At 35.3% G+C, this 21,776-nt stretch overlaps 1 protein-coding gene across 1 annotated transcript in view; it reads right to left on the reverse strand.

Annotated features, from left to right (window-relative positions):
* Positions 1–878: 878 nt before the first annotated feature.
* Positions 879–21,776, reverse strand: part of SCN2A (sodium voltage-gated channel alpha subunit 2) — a 56,940-nt gene continuing 36,042 nt past the window's right edge. Inside the window, exons 18-27 of the mRNA XM_050900241.1 lie at positions 17,290–17,410; positions 16,764–16,918; positions 15,051–15,224; positions 12,800–12,922; positions 7,713–7,994; positions 7,119–7,172; positions 5,916–6,053; positions 4,694–4,798; positions 3,373–3,643; positions 879–2,074 (exon numbers count right to left, since the gene is read on the reverse strand). Of these exons, the coding sequence (XP_050756198.1) occupies positions 879–2,074; positions 3,373–3,643; positions 4,694–4,798; positions 5,916–6,053; positions 7,119–7,172; positions 7,713–7,994; positions 12,800–12,922; positions 15,051–15,224; positions 16,764–16,918; positions 17,290–17,410 (2,619 nt within the window). The remainder of the gene's footprint in view (positions 2,075–3,372; positions 3,644–4,693; positions 4,799–5,915; positions 6,054–7,118; positions 7,173–7,712; positions 7,995–12,799; positions 12,923–15,050; positions 15,225–16,763; positions 16,919–17,289; positions 17,411–21,776) is intronic.

The following is a 21,776-nucleotide window of genomic DNA, read 5'->3' on the forward strand; positions in this document are numbered from 1 at the left end:
CCAAGTTCAGGTAAGCTGTTTTCTACAGAAGGATACTTAAAAATGGACACACTGTCCCTTGGTAAATTTTTTACGCGGAGTTCGTTCAACTACAGTTAAATGACTTATGAAAAAATAAAACATCTGTTCTATTATTGTAGACTCTATGGGACTTTACAGGCACATTAAGATTTGTCTGGATGAGATACTAGATGGATACTGTTATTAAGCACCTCAAAATATAGAGCCACCCTGAAACATGGAAGTAGTTAGACTCTGCTGCTTTGTGCGACGTCATGTTTTTCCATGCATGAACTACAAGTGCAGCATGCCTTCATGCAAATCACTTCTGTCTGTACATTATAGAGAATCTGAGAGTAGAACACCTGGTTCTCATACCCCCTTCCCCAACATAAAACCCATTTACAAAAATAGTCACATATAATAGTAAACAACCTGTGAATTAAAAAATGATAAGTTCACCAACACTGATTTTTGTAAAAATATGGCAAATGTGGCTGTTGAAATGCAAACAGTGGATACAATTTTTGTACTGCGTGTTTCATGTTAAACACAGAGATTCATAGGTTCGCACCTTTTTTTTTAACTGGTCCCTACAGTCTGATTGGCCATTTTATCTTCTCTTCAGCAGTGTCAGCTGGTAATGAAAACAACAACCTCCTGTCAAGATGTTACCCTGTTTTACAGAGTTGCAGTTTGATGACGAGGGGTCACTGTCTTGTTATAGGCACTGACCTTTTTTATATATATATATAATTATATATATATTTATATATGTAAAAACTGTCAGTTTGGCATGTACCTCCTACAGGAGTCCTGTTGACACAAATACATACTTTCTCAGGCTGTAAACAGTTTATCACAAACAGAACTCTGTGTTACTTTTTACTTTCCCTGCTGTCTTTACCTTTATCTTCTTTTTCTGATTTGTCCTTTTCATATTTATCCTTGTCTGGCTTTGTTACACTATCATAGGATGGTGGGGAGGTTGTGGATGGGGTCATATCTGTTTTTTCTGGAGTAGAGTTCTCATTCAGTTTATCCATAATCATATCTTCTTTCATGGGCAGATCATCCTCATCTTTACCTTTATCCTGATTAAATATACACGAAACTTTTTTAACTTTTTGCCTTAAAAGGTGACGTCTGAAAGCACGCTGAATAATGACAGCAGATACCTCCTCCTGTTTTCGCTTTAATGTGGTTGTAATTGGTTCATAGGAGACTTTTGAAGGATTGGCTGCCATAAACCGATCTTCCATCTGTATTCTGAGGGCATCCATCTCCCCACTTTCCCCCAAAACACGCTTTGTGAAAGCAAACAAGATGTCAAGGCAGTGAATTCTGTCACCGCTTACCATGGGCAGATCCATTGCAATAAGCTGGACTTTGTTCGGTTTTGCTATAAGAAGAGGAGGATCTAATGAAGCTGCAAAATCTGATAGCTTACTGAACTCTATGAACTGTGTTGCATCGGGATCAAACTTCTCCCAGACTTCATAGAACATCTCAAAGTCATCCTCGCTCAAGGGTTCAGCGCTTTCTTCAGTAGCAACACTGAAGTTCTCCAAAATCACAGCAATGTACATGTTCACCACTACCAGAAATGATATGATAATGTAGCTGACAAAGAAGAAAATCCCAACGGAAGGGTTGCCGCAGTCACCTTTCACGGAGCTCCCCGGATGATCTTTATGGGGGTCACAGTCTGGCTCCCCACTGTTAAGAATTGGGGCCAGCAAACCATCCCAGCCAGCAGATGTGGTAATTTGAAACAGGCAGATCATGCTGTTGCCAAACGTTTCAAAGTTGAACATGTCATCAATCCCAACTTCCCTCTTAACATAGGCAAAGTTGGACATGCCAAATATCGCATAGATAAACATGACCAGGAACAGCAGCAGACCAATGTTGAACAAAGCAGGAAGAGACATCATCAAAGCAAAAAGCAGAGTGCGGATTCCCTTAGCGCCTTTAATGAGACGCAGGATTCGACCGATTCTGGCAAGTCGGATGACTCTGAATAGTGTGGGGGATACAAAATATTTCTCAATCATCTCAGCTAAGAACATACCTGGTAAAAAACAAGTTAAATTAGTAAAGAGTATTATTACACTTAAAACCACTGCTAAAGATTTATCCTACAAACATTGTAGAACTTTAAGAAGAATAGGATATTTGAACAGATTTTAGAAATTAGCCATTCAGTTATTTTTACAAAACCTTTACAGTTTGGCATGCTTTGGAAACCCATAAATCCCAAGAGAAATTCTGAAGTAATTTGCAGGATAATGAAAAACTGCATCAATGACATTTCTAGGTATTAATTGTATGACTGACTATGTATGCAAACAGACACACAAATACACAAAATCAATCTTTTTTAGGACAAACTGATAACTAGTGTATGTAGACTAGCAAATGCTAAGACCAGAAGAATAACTTGCTATTTAACTGTAACAAAACTAATCTCAGTTAATCTGAAGAAAGATCATATTTATAGTAGTATTAAAATGCCATATAATCAAGTTATGGTATTCAAAGAAAATGTGTATGTTTGAAGAGAACTGCAACTTCTTAATCACATGTGAAATAATGTGACCACAAGTTTAGTATTAACGACACAGCAATTCCAAACATAAACAAACTGATAATAAAAAGGCTTCTTACAATTCACTGAAGAGTAGAAGAATTGAGCATTATATTATGTGCCTCAAAGCAGAATAACAACTACATCCTGTTTCCATACAAAAATGGCAAAACCAATTTGCATATTAAGGAGTTCTGAGAAGTCAGAATTTTTACTCAAGTTCTTTCAGGTGTTCTGCTCTAGATAAAGCAAAGATTAGTGGAGCCATGTATTTATTACTACATCTGCTTCAGCTCTGCTTCTCCAGTTGCTCACTCTAGGCTCAGGCATAAGACCTCTCAGGATCAAACAAACCTGAAGTAAGCTGAGGGTTTTACCCTGCTGTCTGGGGTGCCTGCATGCTAGCCTAACAACAGTCCCACACAGATTTTGCTCTTGGATCTTGGATTGCTGGACTCTTTTCCTGCAACTGCCACTGTTAGTTTATATCAAAATTGCCTTTCATGTATGGGTTTGTTTCTATGCTGAGGAATTTCTACTGAATTCAGAATAAAGATCTAATTTCAACTAATAGAAAAGTGAGAGTGTATGAAACCTATTGCTAAAAAATTTCTTACCATACCGTTCAGTTGTTTTATGGATAATATGAAATCAGAAGAAAGAAAAATTGGGGTCAGACTTTCTAGTGACAATGTTGAACCAAAATATAAATAGACTTTACATGCCAAAAATGTTTCAGTTTCCACAGAATTAGCCATTTCATAAAAATGAATTGTTCTTACCTACTATGGAGAGAATGACAACCACAAAATCAAAAATATTCCAGCCTATAGTAAAGTAGTAATGGCGAAGTGAAATCAATTTCAGGACACATTCTCCAGTGAAAAGTACAATAAACACCAGGTTAATCCAATATAAAATGTTTTCCATGTCTTCACTCTGATCATCTGTTTCTACCATCATTGTGACCATGTTAAGGCAGATAAGTATCATGATACTGATATCAAATGCTTGTTTTGTTACAAAATCAAAGACCATGCCTTGGAATTTGTTCTGGGGGGGAAAAAAATAAGATTCATTACGACGTGCATTGGGTAAAATTTCTTTTTCGAAATTGCTACAAATTATTTAAATCTAGTATGAAGGGGATTTCATGTCTTCCATTAACTCCTCCATTTGTGTGAATTTTCCAGTTTGTACATGTAAACACAAATTAAACAGAAATGCAACTACCGTGTTTATAAGCATTAAAGGCATGATTTCAAAATATGCATGGTGCATTTTTTTTAAAGTTGCAAAGGAGACTTTGCCACCCTGAACCAGTTCACTGTAACCTTTTGTGACACAGACTATTAACTGAATGCTTAGCTTTGCAAAATTTGAAAAAAAACTAACGGCGGGGGGAATGTAAGCAGGCTGAGAGTTAATAGCACTTAATTTGCCAGAAAACTTATAAAGTTTTCAAGCTCCGAGTTCAGTGCTCTTCATGCCACCAAAATAACCTTTAAAACACTATCTTCAATTTTTCAGCTACAGAGGATTTCCTGATGGCTGGGCTGGCCACTGAGCAGGTTCGACAATCCAAAGTAGAACTGCAGAGCTGGAATAACTCTTTGCCCCGTCCAAACTCTGCTCTGTAGTGCTAGGGTAGCCCTGCTCAGGAGAGCAAACCGTTGTATGGATTGTGCAACAGGAATGTGAGGGGCAAAAGGACTTTTTTTCAGGCAATGATATGGTAACTTGCCCCCATACAGCAGTTTCAGAGTCTTCCTCAATGATTGAAAAAGCCTGTGCCCTAAGGCTTTCACATATTTTGACAAATACACTGCCACATTTAATTGTTCTAGTCAAACCAGTGTTTTGAAAAAAAGCCACATAAAATGTCATTGCCATCAGCAGAGAGAAAATGAGGGGGAAAAAAGGAAAGGGAAGAATCCTCCACATTCAGACTACAAAAGTGAAAAAAACTGGATTTCAGATGAATAAAGCTTTTCTTATATCACTTGGTTTTTTAGATTACAACTTAATTCAGCCTAAGGCATAATTGAAACAATCCCATTTTTAAATAAATGTAAAAATAACAGAAAAGATTTTTATTCTTACTGCTGGTCGAGGTATAGGCTTTTGTGGTTTCTTTGAACCCAATTTTTTCATTGCATTGTAGTATTTCTTCTGTTCTTCTGTCATAAAAATGTCTTGACCTCCAAAGTAAACCAAAGAGACAAAAGCTGGTTACAATCACATATCTCTATTGATTACTTATAAACAAAGATACTGAATAGTAATAATCACTCTTGTTCACATTCTCATCTGTGGGAAAAATTAGGACAGACATAAAAATCCGCATTTATCATGATTATTAGTACTTCAGTAACAGAAGAATTGCTTTACATATTCCACTCTTAATGTTTAGGATGTTTTTTTGAGAGGCTCTTGAACTTGCACTGTTTGTGGTAGGCCTCTGCTTTTCACTGGGGGGAAGGGAGGTACAGAGGAAGGAGAGGTGCTTTTTCTTTGTTCTACTAAATTCCATCAGTTATTACAGAGGCACAAACTAATAAAATATTCCAATCCCCTTCTCTTGTTTTTCTGCTAGAGTAAATTTTAGCAAAATTTCAGAACTGACATCTATGATACCAAAGGAGAATTAGAAGGTATCCAGACGGTCATATTTCACAACCTCTTCTTCTCCCTCCACTGGGGCAGGACTTGAAGCAGGAGATCCTGGAACTACTATGTGGAACGAGTAGAAAAAAAAGCCAATTTCTCTCCCTCTCAACCCATTTCAGCACATGGATCCAACAGCACTTCCACCACTCCAATAACACTCTGTGTAGCCAGATACTTCAGTTATTATCTGCAGCTAAAACACTGATACCTTTTGAGGCAGTGTTGACAAAATACGAAGACTAAAGAAAGTACAAATAATGATAATACAATGTTTATTATTAGAGTTCAGAAATCTACACTGCTGAGCTCTGAGACACGAAGGTAGTATAGCTAAGAGTTTTTACAGCTACATTTAGCTATTGCAATGGTTAGCCTTTTCACAAGTCTATTATAGACTCCAGCCCCAAATCCGCATCTTTACAAAGATGACATTGAGTATTTCACGAACCATGGACAGACATATGTTGTCACTTGTCCATCATACCCTCATCAAGCCAAATCGTAAGCTTTAATAATTTAATGTATTTACTATGCAGAGCACATACTAATTTATCATAAAATGAAAAAATAATATTTTATGAATAAAGTTATTGTGTGTGGACCAAAAATAAGCATTTTCTTAGCTTTCTTTTCAGAATAATGATGAAGTACTTATCTTCTTTTTCTGCTGGTTGAAATTGTCTATGATGACACCAATGAAAAGGTTCAAGGTAAAGAATGATCCAAAGATGATAAAGATGACAAAGTAAAGATACATGTACAGGTTATCTTCATATTTAGGCTGATCCAAAACCTGCAAAAAAGGCATAGAAACTAAGCCTTAGTTTAACTATGAGTACACAATCACATATCTGCTGGACAGAATTTAGGGCTCTTTCACTCTGATCTTTGCTTCTTATAGTCAAGTTCCCACATATCCATCCCACTGATTTTCAGTCTACAAAGTTACATTCTTGACAAAGAACTTTGCTATCAAACTTGATATTTCAATTTAAAGAGTGTAACTGGCCTATATCAGCGTAGAATAAATACTGAAGACACAATTGGTTTAAACTAGTAAGTACGATCTGTCTGAGTCTATAGACAACCAGAAACATCAGCTTGTAAAGCTGCGAACTTCTCTGTGTATCTCATGGGAGGCCCCTGATGTAGGCTTGTAGAGCTTTCACTGCTAGGCACTTAGGAAACTGCCCTGGGTTATGGAAGAGAGGCATCCAAGCCATGTTTAGAGTAAGCATATTTTCTTGGTACAGCTATGCACATTTACTGTACTACAACAGGCCTCCCACTGTGAGTGTAGCTTACCAAAAAAGCTGGAGCTTTACCAGTACAGTTTATTCAGCTGTCTACTTAGAACTAGAGGACAACTTGCACCAAAGGAGCAAGGGGAAGGCAAAAGGGTAAGAAAATGCACAGGCTAAGTTAGGAATAGGAACCGTGCCCTGAAGAAAGGAGTCAGGTGGCTTGCAGAGCACAGGGAAAGTCTCAACTTTAAAAAAAGATCAGTGTTACAAAAAATCATCTCTAAGCTCTGTATTGGTCCCTGTTTCCAAATGTAAATAATGCCTCAATGTACATAATGAGAGGAGGAAAAGGCATTTCATGGCAATAGTTAAGTCTGCTGTGGAATTGAGGAATTTTGGTCCAACTGCACCATAGAGAACACGGAATCCTTTAGGACTGCTCCTCTGCTTTCTTCATTTCTTGCATTTTTCCTATGGTTTCCATTTTCTTTAATCACAAAGCTATAATAACTCCTTGTTCTCTCATTTTTACTGTTATTTCTGAAAGATGTTAAAATTACATCCTTAAATCTTGGAGCTCATACAGTCAAACGGAGTCAAGGGACTATACTTACATTACGAGAATCCACAGCTGCGTACATGATATCCATCCATCCTTTAAATGTAGCCTATAAACAGAACACTGGTGTTTACTTCATGCTTTTCCTGGAAAATGGCTTCTCAGAAACATTGTTTAAGAGCTGAAGACTGTCTTCAGCGCTCATCATAAACACCAGCACAGTGCAATGTTAATAGGTGACTCTTGCCTTCTATTGTATGTTTTATTCATATACGAGAATTGCAAGCAAATTCCAATATTTGACTATAGAGGACACAGCATCTATTAAGAACTTTTATCAATTATGAGTATTATCTGATATAAAAGTTATTTTCTGTGTATGAGCAAAGTAGGTGTACTTGATACAGATTCAATGCAGCTAAGGTGAATTAGGTTTGAATTATGTATTTTTTCTCATAGTCAGCATAGCCTCTATGCTTTGTATTATTTCTGTAGAGTCATTGATTTATCCCACACTTTATAATTCCAAAGCAAGAAGTGAGAGACAAGATTTCTAAATGAAAGAAACAATGAAAAATTACTTTTTACTGTTACAAGTAAACAATAGAGATATAGAAAGAGAAATAGAAATTAAGGAGTGGTGACTTACCACTTGAAGCAGAGAAAGGTAACCAAGGCCTACATTATCAAAGTTAACCTTCACATTCTTCCATCGGGCAGTTTCATTGTTTTTTATGAGCTCCTCACATTGACTATAGTTGTTGATTTGGCTGATATCAAATCTCTCATCAGTTGTAGTGTTAACACAGTAGTAAAATTTTCCAGCAAATAGATTTACTCCCATGATACTGAAGATCAGCCAGAATATAAGGCAAACAAGAAGCACATTCATAATGGATGGAATCGCTCCTAACAGGGCATTCACAACCACCTAGAGCACAAATGAAACCAAAGAGAGACAGTGTAAGAACACAGGCACCAGTATCTTACAAATGCTTCATCAGCCTTTCTTAAATGTAACACTCTATTTTAATTCTAATATCTGTGTTACACTTTTTTAATTGTTGAGAGTAACAAGTAAGAAAAGCAGTATAGAGGAAAGATAAAATGTCAACATAATTCGAAGGAAAAACATACAAACAGTAGCAAATGGTAGCTTTTAAGAATGGGAAAAATGAACAGGTAAAATGAACTAAACAAAAACAAACAGAAAAAAAATCAGCATTTATTAATTCTTTTTAGAATATTTACTTAATGTATGATGTCTGCAAAACCATATCCATAATATTTCTAAAGACTGATTGCATCAAACACAACAAACTTTTTTCTATTGCATGTTTACTGGGTAAACAGTCCAAATCAATATTACTGAGCAAATTTTTAATTGAAAGTAATTTTAAGACTTTTTTTAAATAAAAGAAAACTCAGGGATGTATGCATGTTCATTTCAATGGTTATATATAGAATCAGAAAAGCAGACATGATCAAACCAGGAAACCAGCTGAGTTTCTGAACACAGCAAAGTGGGTAGTGTTCAGGCAAGTGGCAGATAAGACCTGAAGAAGGGAGAGACTTGATTTAATTCCCCAATGAATTTTGGGGAAAATCAGGCTTCAGGAAACAAAAATATGAAAATGAGTTAATGCATGATGATGAACGATGATTAAAAACATGCCAGAATAAAAATAAAATTAGGGAGAAAGTAGGTCCATTATGAATGAGAATGATTTATTTAATGATGGAATTGATGAACTGCTAAATTAGTTAACTCCTATTTTAAATTTGTTTGTAAGTAAGTCTAACAATATAAAATTTAGTAACTATGGAGCACCACTGCCAATTTTGCCAAAACAACTGAATCAGATCCTTAGAACCTAATGAAGACTTTGTTTTAAAAATGCAGGACATTAGGTGTTACATAGGTGAGATTAGTCATAATTCATTTAGTTTATATGATTTAGGTACTACGGCAGATCCTCTAGCACACTATGCTATTTGTTTCCATTTGAAATACATATATGTAGCTTAAGCCTGTCAAATATTTTGGCATTACATTTATATCTACAATTAATAAGTTCCATAGAACCAATTACTTGTAAAATTAGTCATCTAGGTAGATCACCTTTCATTCCTTGCCATTTTATAGAACAGAAAATAAAACCTTTGAATGTTAGAGTAGGTGATGAACGACCACCATGTATACCATATAGTAGACTTGGGCTGAAGGAAAGGAGAAATATTTGTTTTACTTTCAGGGCTCCATTCCTGCCAAAACAATACCTCTTTGGATGATACATACTTTGGACAATATTCGAGATCCTATAGAACTTCAATGAAATTGTTGTTATGTTAAATTTAGGAGCTGGAACAAATAAGGTTCCTTTCAATGTAAATTACTCCATGACTCTTTAAAAGCATAGATGGTGGATGAAGTCCAAAGCTTCCATGCTTTTTTTTTGCCATGTATTTTAAATCACATGTTGTAATAAGTGTTTATTTCTAATGGGGAAATTAAAAAAAAAAAATCAAAATAGTTTCTTACTCATATTAAAAATCTCCTTAGCAATACCTATTATAAATCAGTAAGCAAAAATAATATAGCATTTTATCACTCATCAGCCAGGCAGAGAAGATTCCCTGCCCAATGGATAAATCTCTTCTGACTATTTCAGTAGTGCTGTCTTATGTTGACAGACCTGTACTCTCAGCTTTGTCAATGACATGACTGTGGAAGGCCATGAGGAGCAGTTTGACCTAAACAAATGAATAGTTTAATAATAATGCTGAATTAATTTAAATTGGAAATCCATGAACTCAGTGATTTTAGTGGGAAGTTTGACTAGAGTAATAAATGGCAACATCATTTTTTACCAATTCAGGAATATTTTCCAAATATATATTAGTTATTATTTTTACATTATTTTTATTTAAAGTTATCTCAATTCTACTTAAAAATATAAGTAGATTTCTTAAATGTAATACTATCATTCATCAGGAATAATTATTGAGATATAAAGGCATAGTTAATGAAGTGAAAATATTTGTCCTCGAGCTTTCAGACTCATTACACCTGAGAATTCTGTTCCTCTTTCTGCTACAGCTGCAGGTCCAGTCATGTTCTTTCTTTAACTGCTGGATTTCTACAGCTGACCTACTTTCTCTGTTTTTAGTCTGAGTCCTGAAGCTATAGCAGGACCAGCTTGTAATATGAATCATTTGAAGACAGTCAAAACATACTGTTGAGCATCACTGAAAACACTGATCCAGACACCTCCTGGCTTCCATTGGTAGTAGGGGTGTAAGAAAAGAGGGCAAGGGCTGACAGCAAGTGAAAGTAGGGAAAGAATTAGAAAGACATTAAAAGCGTTTTTTACTGGTTAAAAAAAAGGTAGTATGTGCCTAGCACCATATAGCAGTGAGTGATACTGCTTGGGACAGAGCATAGACAGATTAATTATACTCCCACAGGCTACTTTCATGAAGTCCCAAGTGCAAATTAAAGTGTATTTCCCCTAGCAATAGTAATGATGGAAAGATGCAGGGGCAACATCATGTTTTCCATAGGGGCAATGTTTTCTATTAATTATTAGTTTGGGCAGGCACAAGTCCTGATCCTAGAGAATAGTATGGTGGATTACAAATTTTAGATGTGCAGAATTGAATTTCTTGCTTGTATATAGGAAGTATAATGCTCACTGGAAGTAATTTTAAGTGCCTATGCAAATATGTGCACCATACTATATTGTCGTATTTTCAGTTCATAGATGTTAAACACCAATGAAATTACTATGCTATGAACAGACATCTTGAATTTCCATGTATCAGACCTTAAAATCTTCTCATACTAATTTCTTCACCAACTTGAGCTACTGTATCTTTAAAGACATTAAGCCTAAAATTAATTACTTTAAATAAGGCAAAATTCATTATATCCATAGGAAAATTTTAATGGTTATTTGCCTAAATAATAAAAATATAGGTCGCATTTCTAGTCTGAAGTTATCTAACTTCATCCACTACTTTTTATTATATCTCTTGCTAAAGTCATAAATCTCCTCCTTATCTGGGTATTTTACAAAGAGATACAGTTAGCAGATCAGGATCAAATCAGTAGGTAAAGTTTACACCAACATGGAAGTTATGGTATTGACAATTACCCATAAACCCTCATGACAAAGTGATTGGTTTTTTTCCTTGCCACATTAAATTGCCACTTAAGCAATTTACTGTGCATATAAAATTTGTAATATTTTGTATTCAGACTTTTTGCTAATCATTCTCATAAAAAACCCAACAGCTAATGTGTTTTTTAGTGAGATACTATTGAGGTTTTAGATAGGCATATATCTGATATAAACATCCCAAATTTTCAAATTTGCTCCAGCAATGTTCCAGAAACTTGTTGTAGGCAAGGAAGTGGTATTTTGTATTTGAATTTATAACCTTTCATCAAAGCCTGTTTCCTTTTTGGTTTAAGTCTTTTACTTTCCACACACATAGAGCATCACATTTTCTTCAGAAGCTCACCAATTTGTAGTTGACTTATAAATTTGCTAATCAGCTTATAACCTGGGGTGCCAAAGATCAGTGATTGCAGTAGGGAGCTTACACAAGGATCCCTTTTAATTACAGCAATAGGGTTTCAGCTCAGGTGCATCTGCTGATTAGATCTATGGCAATACGTCCAAGGCAGACAGATAGACCCTGAAGGTGTAAGTCAGACATATTCTTGTGGCTGGAGCTAGAAATATCTACCATCTCCAGTTGTTGACTACTGCCCCTAAGAGAAACATTTCTAGAGCTTTCATGTCATAGCAGAATACATAAAGTCTTTGTCCATTTCAGTGCACTAAAGATGTGATCTAAACTAATCAATTTGACTTTGTGCTGGAATAGACTGAGAGCGCCCAGTTGGGCAGCTGAGGGTCTCAGCTGTGGTAACCGATACGGTGATAACAAACAGCTGGGGACAGCAACTTCTCAAATATACCCAACTCTGTCAGCAAAAGTCTTCTGATACGTTTTCAGGCTGCTTAGTGCTCTACAATTATAATCAACATTTTAAAATCAATACGGAAAGCAGTAAGCAACCAATTTAGGCCAGAAATCATAAAACCAGCTCCATCTTTGATATACTAGAAAAGTTGTCTTACATAGAATGCAACAGTTCTAATCTGAAAGAGAGAAGGTATTTTAACACTGCTAATTTACTTATTAACATAGGAATTCATTACAAAACTTTTAAATTGTAACAGAAATTCCCAATTAATATTTACAGAAAAGAGTAGGTTAAAAGATATTTGATAAGCTACACATGATATTCTATACTTGTATGAAATACACATGTGCATATATATGTGTGTATATGCGCACACACTTTTATGAGGAAGTATTGTTTTTTTAAAACTATTCTGACTATAGCAGGATTTATTTGTATGGGATAAATTCAGTTTTGTAGTAACATTGCATAGATCCATGCAGTTGATAAATCCTTGGGCCCTCCAGGAAAATATGAAATAGGGTGAAAGGCCAAGGAGCCTAAATAAGTGTAACAATGTGTGCAATAACACATGAATTCATATAAGCAGATGAAGCCTTTTGCTTATATGTTAGTGATAGATGTAAAATATAGAGGATGATAGTGTAGCATTTCTGCATGGATTTGTCGTTGATTATTCTGCATGCGTTGTTTCTGTGTATGCATGCATTATTTCAGATTCTTTCATTTTGTCTTACCCTCATCCCTTCAAATCGCGACAAGGCTCTTAGAGGTCTCAAAGCTCTTAGTGTCCTAAGGGATTTAATCGCACCAAGTTCTGAGTAGCCCAAGGCATTAGCTGTTAAGCTAACCAAAGAGACCTACACAAAAACAGAAAGGCAATATTGCTCATTCATCTTGTATACCCTTTCGATACATATGGTGGGAATGATGTGTGCCCTGAACTTCTCAAGAAGATTCAGGGCTGGACCTCTTTCTCCAGGAATCCATCTATAATGCAGAAAGATCTTTCAAGTCAGACAAAGTAGAACAAAAGTATATTCTAGGTACCTGTTGATGAAATCACATTGGTAGAATGGTATAAAAATGCTTTCTAAATTCACATAAACCAGTCAACATTGGGTGGTATTTAAAGAAAAATGAAGTCACATGCAAAAAGAAAACTCCCAGAAGTTGGGTGAATTGGAGTGGTCAATTTAGGTCAGGACTTCCCATGATATCTTCAGAACTTGATGAGAATGTAAAAGCTCTCAAAAACCACATCCAGACCTGGCCTTTCGTCAAACGTAACTTTCTAGTGTCCAGAAAATCTTATTCAATGGCCATAGCTACCAGTGCTGTTCAGATTTAACCAGACTAATCAAGACTGATAACCAACTGTTTGTTAGACAATGGTAGAAGCTTCATTGTTAGGCATATCCACACTTCATTACATTCCCTGTGACTCCTTTAACCACTTCATCAACTCTGGCTTGCATAACGCTGGTCTGGTCTGCAGGCAGACGAATAAATAAACTAGAATAGCTGTAAAATAAATAATACAATTATCTCTCATCAATAATCCTTAGAAATGTATTTATAGTAAACGATTGGGAAGGAGTGGCCCTAGTAAAGAAAAAAAAACCAAACCATCTTCTATCCCTCCATTTAATGCCCTTCCCTTCCATCCTTCCTGTTTTCTCTTAATTCTTTAATTTCCAAATTAATCTTTTCACTTCGTTATCTCAATCCTCTGACTAAAGATTAAAAAAAATGCTTCAGAGATTAATTTTTTCCATGAAAAAAAATTGCACCAGGGTAAGGTTGCCATGAAAAACTAATAAAGTTATTTATAAAGTTCACAGAAGTAACTAAATCACAGATTATCGAATAAGAATTAAATATTTGTTGATAAATACAATAAACATAATGACAGTGTAAAGTATTGTCCACAGTGTCTCTGTAAAGCTCTACTGGTCATGGTAATTTACACATCTGATGACTAAGCCAATAAATGTTTTAGAAGGGTACAGACTCAACCACAGAATACTAAGTGTGCATATAGTCATGTTTTATCATAGGATCTGCAGCGCTGGTATGGATTTAAAAGTTATAATGTTTTCCACGCTCTGTATAGTAAAGACTTCATGGTCTATCATATCATTGTAGTTTTAGGGAGATACATAGCAATTTCTATAGAATTCTGCTGCTTTTCGGAATGAGCGAACAAGTGATTCAAGACACATTCTTACCTTGCATTCCATGGGAATTACATATGTGGAACTGAGAGATGCCCTATTAGCACAGACAGATGTAGTCAGGCTATCGGGGATGGAAGGGAAATCAAGGTCTGGTATATGGTTAAAGATCTGTAGACTTCCATTTATGCTACCCAGTACTGTGCATACATTGTTGAGCATGTAGACTTGAAATTACAATGCACTTCTCACTAGGTCTCCTTCACACAATGTGTATCTGCTCCTTGGTGGTGCAGCCTTTTGAAAATCATTTGGGAACCCATTCTAAGGGAGCCCATCTACCGTTCTCCAAGTGTCTCTTTAAGGTCTCCCATGTGATGCAGTGAAAAGTGCAAGAGCACTGAATAGTACAATGGAACCGAGAGTTCCTAGCAGCATTTTCCTTTCATATTACACAGAGTAAGTGACAGTTTACTGTCACAAGACAATTACAGTAATTGATTTGAAATATTTAAATTCCATATACAGCAAAAATTGAAGATGAACAGCATCCTTTCCACATCGTGAAAAAAAACAGTAAAAAGCATCATTTCAATAAAGCATTACAACTTCATAAAACTAGAGAATATAAACATCTCTAGAGTAATAAGTATATCTAAATATTTTTTCTTTTCTGAACAGAATTATAAACCATACCACAGCAACAGTTTTAAAATAGAGTTTCCATTGAATAGAACATAAAGCTTATCCTGAAAACATAATATTCTGATTTTTAGAGCCTGTCGTATAGGACGTGAAAAAGAATACATACATCAACAATCAGGAAGTCCAGCCAGCACCACGCATTAGTGAAATAGGTTTGAAAGCCATAAGCCACCCATTTTAAAAGCATTTCCAGAATGAAGATATAAGTAAAAACTTTGTCAGCATATTCCAGCATGGTCTTGATAGTTTTACGTTGCTCTATGTATATGTCTTCAAACGCCTGTGAAAAAGATTTTTTAAAATATAATTAAATGTCTTCACAATTTGCAGTGTGGTATATAGTAGCCAAGAAAGAATTTGAATTGGAAAGATATATGTGATGATAAGGCATATATCCTTCCCTCAAGCACAACTTTTGCTTTCACTCGGTACTGTAGTCTTTTCATAAAGCTGGGTCCAAACACAATATTCAGCTTTCAGCTGAGCTGAAGTGATCCACAAAACTTACTGTAATACCATTCTCCAAATCTCATTTTAATTCGTTTCCATGGATAGCAATGGCTTATTGACATAAGGATGTCCTTTGTGGTAGCTACAACTTTATATCAAAATTATATGAGGGATTTAAAAATGACTCTGTGATACAGAATTTTTGAGGAACTAATAATTGAAACCAAACTATACACACTAACCCACAAAGCAATCCTGCACAGAGATTAATAACTCTCTTTTCCAAAAGAAAATGTCTATGTTGACAGTGAATCACTGTGCGTTGACGCAAGTGTAGCAAGTACACTATATTTTGCTCCTGCTATGAGGAACTAATTACTTCAGTACTTACTCAGCGCACCTGATTTAACATCAATCTGGTAAAATACCTGAGGGAATCACATTGGCACCTTACATCTCAGTTTGACAATTCAAGTTGCTGTTGATAAGTTCCTACCTCAGCTGTAGTTTATTTTAAATGTGTATAAGACAAAAAAAAGCTATAATCATCAATATGAAGACATGTGAATACCAGCCTGATATAACTTATTTCTTATTTCCATCAACACCACATTTTGAACTTGCCAAACAATTTGTTTCATAGCCTGTGAGCAAACTGTCCTGGTTTTGGCTGGGATGGAGTTAATTTTCTTCTTAGTAGCTGGTACAGCTACTAAGTGTGATTTAGTGTGAGAATACTGTTGATAACATGCTGATGTTTTAGTTGTTGCTAAGTAGCGCTTATCCTAAGTTAAGGATTTTTCAGTTTCCCATGCTCTGCCAGCAAGCAGGTGCACAAGAAGCTGGGAGGGAGCATGGCCAGGACAGCTGACCCAAACTAGCAAAAGGGATATTCCATACTATGGAACGTCATGCTCAGTATATAAACTGGGGGGAGTTGGCCAGGAGGGGCGGATCGCTGCTGGGGCATCAGTCAGTGGCTGGTGAGCAACTGCATTGTGCATCACTTGTATTTTCTTGGGGTTTATTTCTCTCTCTTTTTGTTTATATTCATTACAATTATTATTATTATATTTTAGTTTAGTTTAGTTATTAAACTCGTCTTAACCCACGAGTTCTACTTTTTTTCCAATTCTCCTCCACATCCCACTGGGCTGCGTGGTACTTGGTTGCTGGCTGGGGTTAAACCACAACAGCAAACTCTTACATATCCTACAATACATGCCAAATACTTGCTGATATATGTTGACATTAGAACATTCATGAATTGGATATTAAATTCTGATATGTTACCTGCAGCTGTATAATTAACTGTAATTCTAAATGCTTGCTGCTTAAAATAGACACAATAGTTCCACATTGAATTTACCAGAGCACCGCTGCTGAGAAGAATCATGAAGACAATGAAGGTCTCAAACCAGTTGTGTTCAACAATCTTATAGCAGGTTTTCCTAAGATTCCACCAGATTTTCCCTTTCCCGTCTTCTACACTGACTTGACAGCATTTGAATCTCCGCACACAGCCTAAGTGCGATAATAAGTTTTGAGATGTCAGAATAAGGTAAATATTTATTAGGAATCACAATGAACAGAAGTCTTTTGGCTTATTTCAGTGCTACGGCAGTAGATGCTTGTAAATAAGTATCTCCTACTTGATGATTTTTGTTTCAATATTTGAAGTTAAAGCTTTGTAATTCTTGTAATACCTTCCAAGGAGAGAGAGAGAGAGCACGAGAGCAGTACATCTATGGCAGTACCTCTGAAAGAGTTACTAATACAAGCAGAAAATACAACTATAATCACAAAGCTGCTTCTTGATTTTGAATAAAAATAGAATCCAGCCCAAATCAACAGAGTTAGGTCTAATCACCTTGCATATATTTTGCTTCGCCTACCTTCTGTAAAACAAGCCTCTGGCTCCAGAGCTTCTTCAGGTTCTGCTTCTGGCTGTTCCCCTTCTGGAGGTAGTCCGATATCAACTGTGCTGCCTTCTGATGAACTGGATGCATTTAATTTCTGTGAATGAAACTCCACATAATTATTTTCTTCAATTTTATGTATTTTGAATGTTTGAATGTTCATGTTTGAAATGCATACCAAAATATTTTGCATGTATTCCGTGCTCTGACATTAAAATAATTTCTTATCTACAATCTATAATGCCAAATTGCTCTACTACAGGTGAGGTCACAAGATTAGAAACTACATCATGTGCATTTTCCCTATTGAAAATATTTTGATATTTTCATACAAGGAACTGCTGAAATTATTAGACTACTGTTCTGAGCCACACATAAGAATTCTGAAATGAAATTTCAGTAAGTTAGGAATGGGTGCCTTCCACACTTTGTAGTGTTTAATTATTCCAATCATGTGGCTGCATTTCAGATTACACTTCAGATAGCATGTGTTAATACAAATAATTTTCCAACATCATGACCAGACCAACAGCAAGCTACACAGATGTATTTTCATGTCTCAAGTAAATGTTATTCTATCAAGTCTGTAAAATCTAAAAAGTTTGAATAAAAACTTTTCATTCTCATTGACATGAAAACACATGTTATGAGTTGTATAGGATAGTTTAATTCTGTTTATTTCCAAAAGAGCAGCACAGTACTTTAAGAGCAGTAGCTGATATTTTGCATTCTCACTTGCCAATGCATTTTCTGAATTTATTGTGCATTTTGAAACTACTTATTACTTTGATACAGTACACATACATGTCCCATCAACATAAAAGCCAAAAAAAAATCTTTATTTTTGGAAGACTAAAGTGAAAACAAATGCTTTTAAAATAATACTGTCATAAAACAATACTGCACCAATGAATCATACTGATTTAATATAATCCAAATCTTCAAAATTATTCTTTCACACCATCACATTATGTAGGCAACAGACAAATATGAGTACTATAATAAGTAAAAGTAGTTTGATCATGGCATTCTATGATTCTTCTAATGTTATCACTATGTGGAGTATAACATCAGTAAAATGGCTGCATTGATAAGTAGCTAATTTTATAAAGGGAATGATGTAAGCAGATTTAGAATACAGTCTATAGGGAATTAATATTAGACAGAGAGATGGTCCATGGTAACATTAAAGATTTATCTTTGCTGACACTTAAAACTTAAGTTAGAGGCATTATTCCTTTAAAACATGTTTGACAAGCTCCAAATTCTATACAGTTTTTTCTAAAGGAAATGTAAACAATATTAGTATGTGAATATGGAAAGTACCATAAGACTTTAATGGAATTTTATATTGCAGACAATATTAAGTATGTTCTTCAAACAAAAAGAAGATTAATTCCTTTCTCCCCCACTCTGATTTTATCAAATCACACTGACAATGTATCGCGTTGTGATTTTGACATAGGCTTAACTTTGGTTTTTGTGTACCATGGTACACTACAGTCCACATTTTAGAGGAAGACCAAACAAATGGAAACATTATTGTAGGGTGTCTTATGTATGTAATTTCAGTGATATCTGCACACCCATTTCCTTTATGTTTCTTTGAAAATCCCAGCTTACATATTCATGTCTCATGTTTGTGCATGAGCTTTAGCATCTATGAGGTTAGGTCCAATGTACAAAGACATGGGTGCACACTTTTCTGCAGATTATTATTTATGAATTTCCCATTGCAACATATTCAAATTATAGATAATGCACGGCAGTTTGGTCATTGTGGAATACTGCCTCTAAAATGGAGAAACTGGAAAGTATGGGATAAATACTGTAGTCCTCAAGTAAGGACCACAGCATTTAAACATCAGTGGAAGTCAATCATCAGTTTAAGGAAAGGCCAGAAATACCATAAACACAAGGTACATTCCAAAGAAATTTATATATGGTGTTAAAAATTAACGTTTACCAATACAATACAGTAAATAATTTTTAAACTGAGAAGTGACTATCTGTTTGTATTATGTAGAGTTTTCTTAAAATGTTGCTTGCATCATTCCGATCTGGACAGCATTTCTAGCAGAATGCTGTAGTAGTAGCAGAGCAAACAAAAATTATGAACTGGTTAAACCATAAGTTTGAAAGACCTACTGTCCATTCTTTTACAGGAAAATGAAGAGTTCAGTAACTCAGATATTACGCAGTTAGTTTAATCAGCACATGTTAATTTTAAGAAGAGGTAATGAATTCCTATTACTGAAATTGCATAAGACTAACAGTTAACTCAGGATGGAAGATTAGAGAGATCCACTATAAGGAGAGATCAAAAAGATCAGGTAGAAAATGATCAGTAGAACAGTCAATTATCAGGAACATCAGAAAGCCGTCTTATTTATGTGGGGCAGTATGTATGGTGAGTTGTATCTTACAAGTCTCTTCTCACTGAAAATCTGGTATGCTTCTTTTAAAGAGCTGTAATAATAATCACAGGAGTTAAGCTAAACAGAAAAATCCTAAATTGAATCAACAGGAGCTGATACTTAAAACACAACAATTAAATGCCTTATCCCACTGAGAATTCAGTTACTCTTCTGTTGTTGATGTAACAGAGTATTTCCTTAACATGCTGTTCTATTATACCTGAATTTAGCCCCAACCTGATCAGTGTATGAAGAAGCATATTATAAAAATTATTCAGTAAATTCAATCTGTAATAATTCAGTATCATTTGGGGAAGAAAAAATTAAAATTTTTCAAAAGAAATAATTACTTCTTTTTTTGTTTATTTCTTCGTTATTTTTAAGATTTAATTTATTGTATGGCATTCTATACAATATTTATAAAATTTAGTATGCATTACAAACAGCTAGGAAGGTTTTACGATACAACATCTTAAGATTTTACCAAATCAATTAAGTTCAGTATGCTAGGAAAACTTTTTAGTAACAATCACATATTTCCACAGCAAACTTCTGCTCTGTTATAAAGCAACTGACCCAGGGATGGTGTACTGATTTCTATGTATTCAGCACAACATCACCTGGGAATGGACCATGTTATTGCTGATTATGTTTGGTCCATATGCTTTAACACATAGGAAGACTTTTTCTACCACTTACTGTGACTTGCCAGTGTTCACACATACGGAATCCAGCTGGATAGCTAGACTACCCCTAATGGCAGACCCTAATATGCTAGGTGTGTAGCATATGTCCCAGTTCTTTACCTTAACATATCTCAAAGTTACCTTTATACCTGATAAATTCTTCTCTGCTCACCAGCGTTACAAAAACCGGATTTAGGCAATGCTATATACTTAACATGTATACAGCTTTTTAAAAAAATGAACCTGTAGAAACAAGATAATCATCAAACCCAAACATTATCTTTGATATAATAGTAAGTCCTTTTTAAGCCTTTTTTTATACCATGGTTCTAGGTTTCAAAAGTATTCAGTCACCCAGATTGTAAGAGATTTATCAGGGTCAAGTATTAGACACTCTTTGAGAGTTATGATGCTAGATTTTTTCTGAATAGTATGCTGAGGAAATTATTCTCAGACAAATCTACTTTTCAAAACCTCAGAATGTACATACTCATCTCCTTTTCACAGAAGACAGTAAGGGGACAAAAGTACTTACATGGTTCTAAAGCAGCAGTGTACTGATTATCATAGAGATACATATATCTTTTACGTCGCATCTACCAACAGCCTTGCCAGTCATGCTTTAGTCAGCAATACAGTACAGTATGAGATACAGATTTTAGTTTAGCTTTCAAGATAGAAACTGAAAGTGGAAAGCAGCTTGCCTATCAGAGCAGCATTGCAAAAAGCAGCAGCCAAGATTAGGTCAGGAAGTTTTTGACATAATTACTTTCTGAACCTCGACAACATCTCATAGATTCATACAATTCTGCTTCACTTACAGCCAGGCCACTCTGAGCTTCTCACATTCTTTCTTTCTTTGTTTCAAAGATGATTATCTGAGAGTAGCTGAACAGCTCTTAGTTTAACATTTTTAACAAGGCCTGAAACTTCATGATTGGCCAGGATGCCACTAATAGCTGTTGAAATCATAATTTAAGGGACTGAAGGAGCAAAGAGCAGAACAGACATCAGCAGGAGGATGGCACCAAGAGAAACCACCATTTTGGTTTTGCTTTTAATTTCCTTTCCTCCCAAATACCTGTGAAAATGTTAAATAATGGAAATTATATTGTTTTTATTTTCTCAGTGCTGTGTGGATGTCAGTATGAAAATGAGATGTTCTGTGATATAAATGGCAATATTATATCCAAACTTATCCAGTCTTTTTCAGTACAGCTAAATCACTTATAAAATCAACCAAGTGGTAAATATCATTGGTTCCACTGGTATAATTAAGTGGAATCTGGATGTCACTTTCTCCTGCTTATACAGTCAGGCATAATAACTCTATCCGTTCAAAAAAACAGAACATTGTAAA

Source organism: Gymnogyps californianus, chromosome 7 (genome assembly GCF_018139145.2).
Source record: "Gymnogyps californianus isolate 813 chromosome 7, ASM1813914v2, whole genome shotgun sequence".
NCBI classification, from domain to species: domain Eukaryota; kingdom Metazoa; phylum Chordata; class Aves; order Accipitriformes; family Cathartidae; genus Gymnogyps; species Gymnogyps californianus.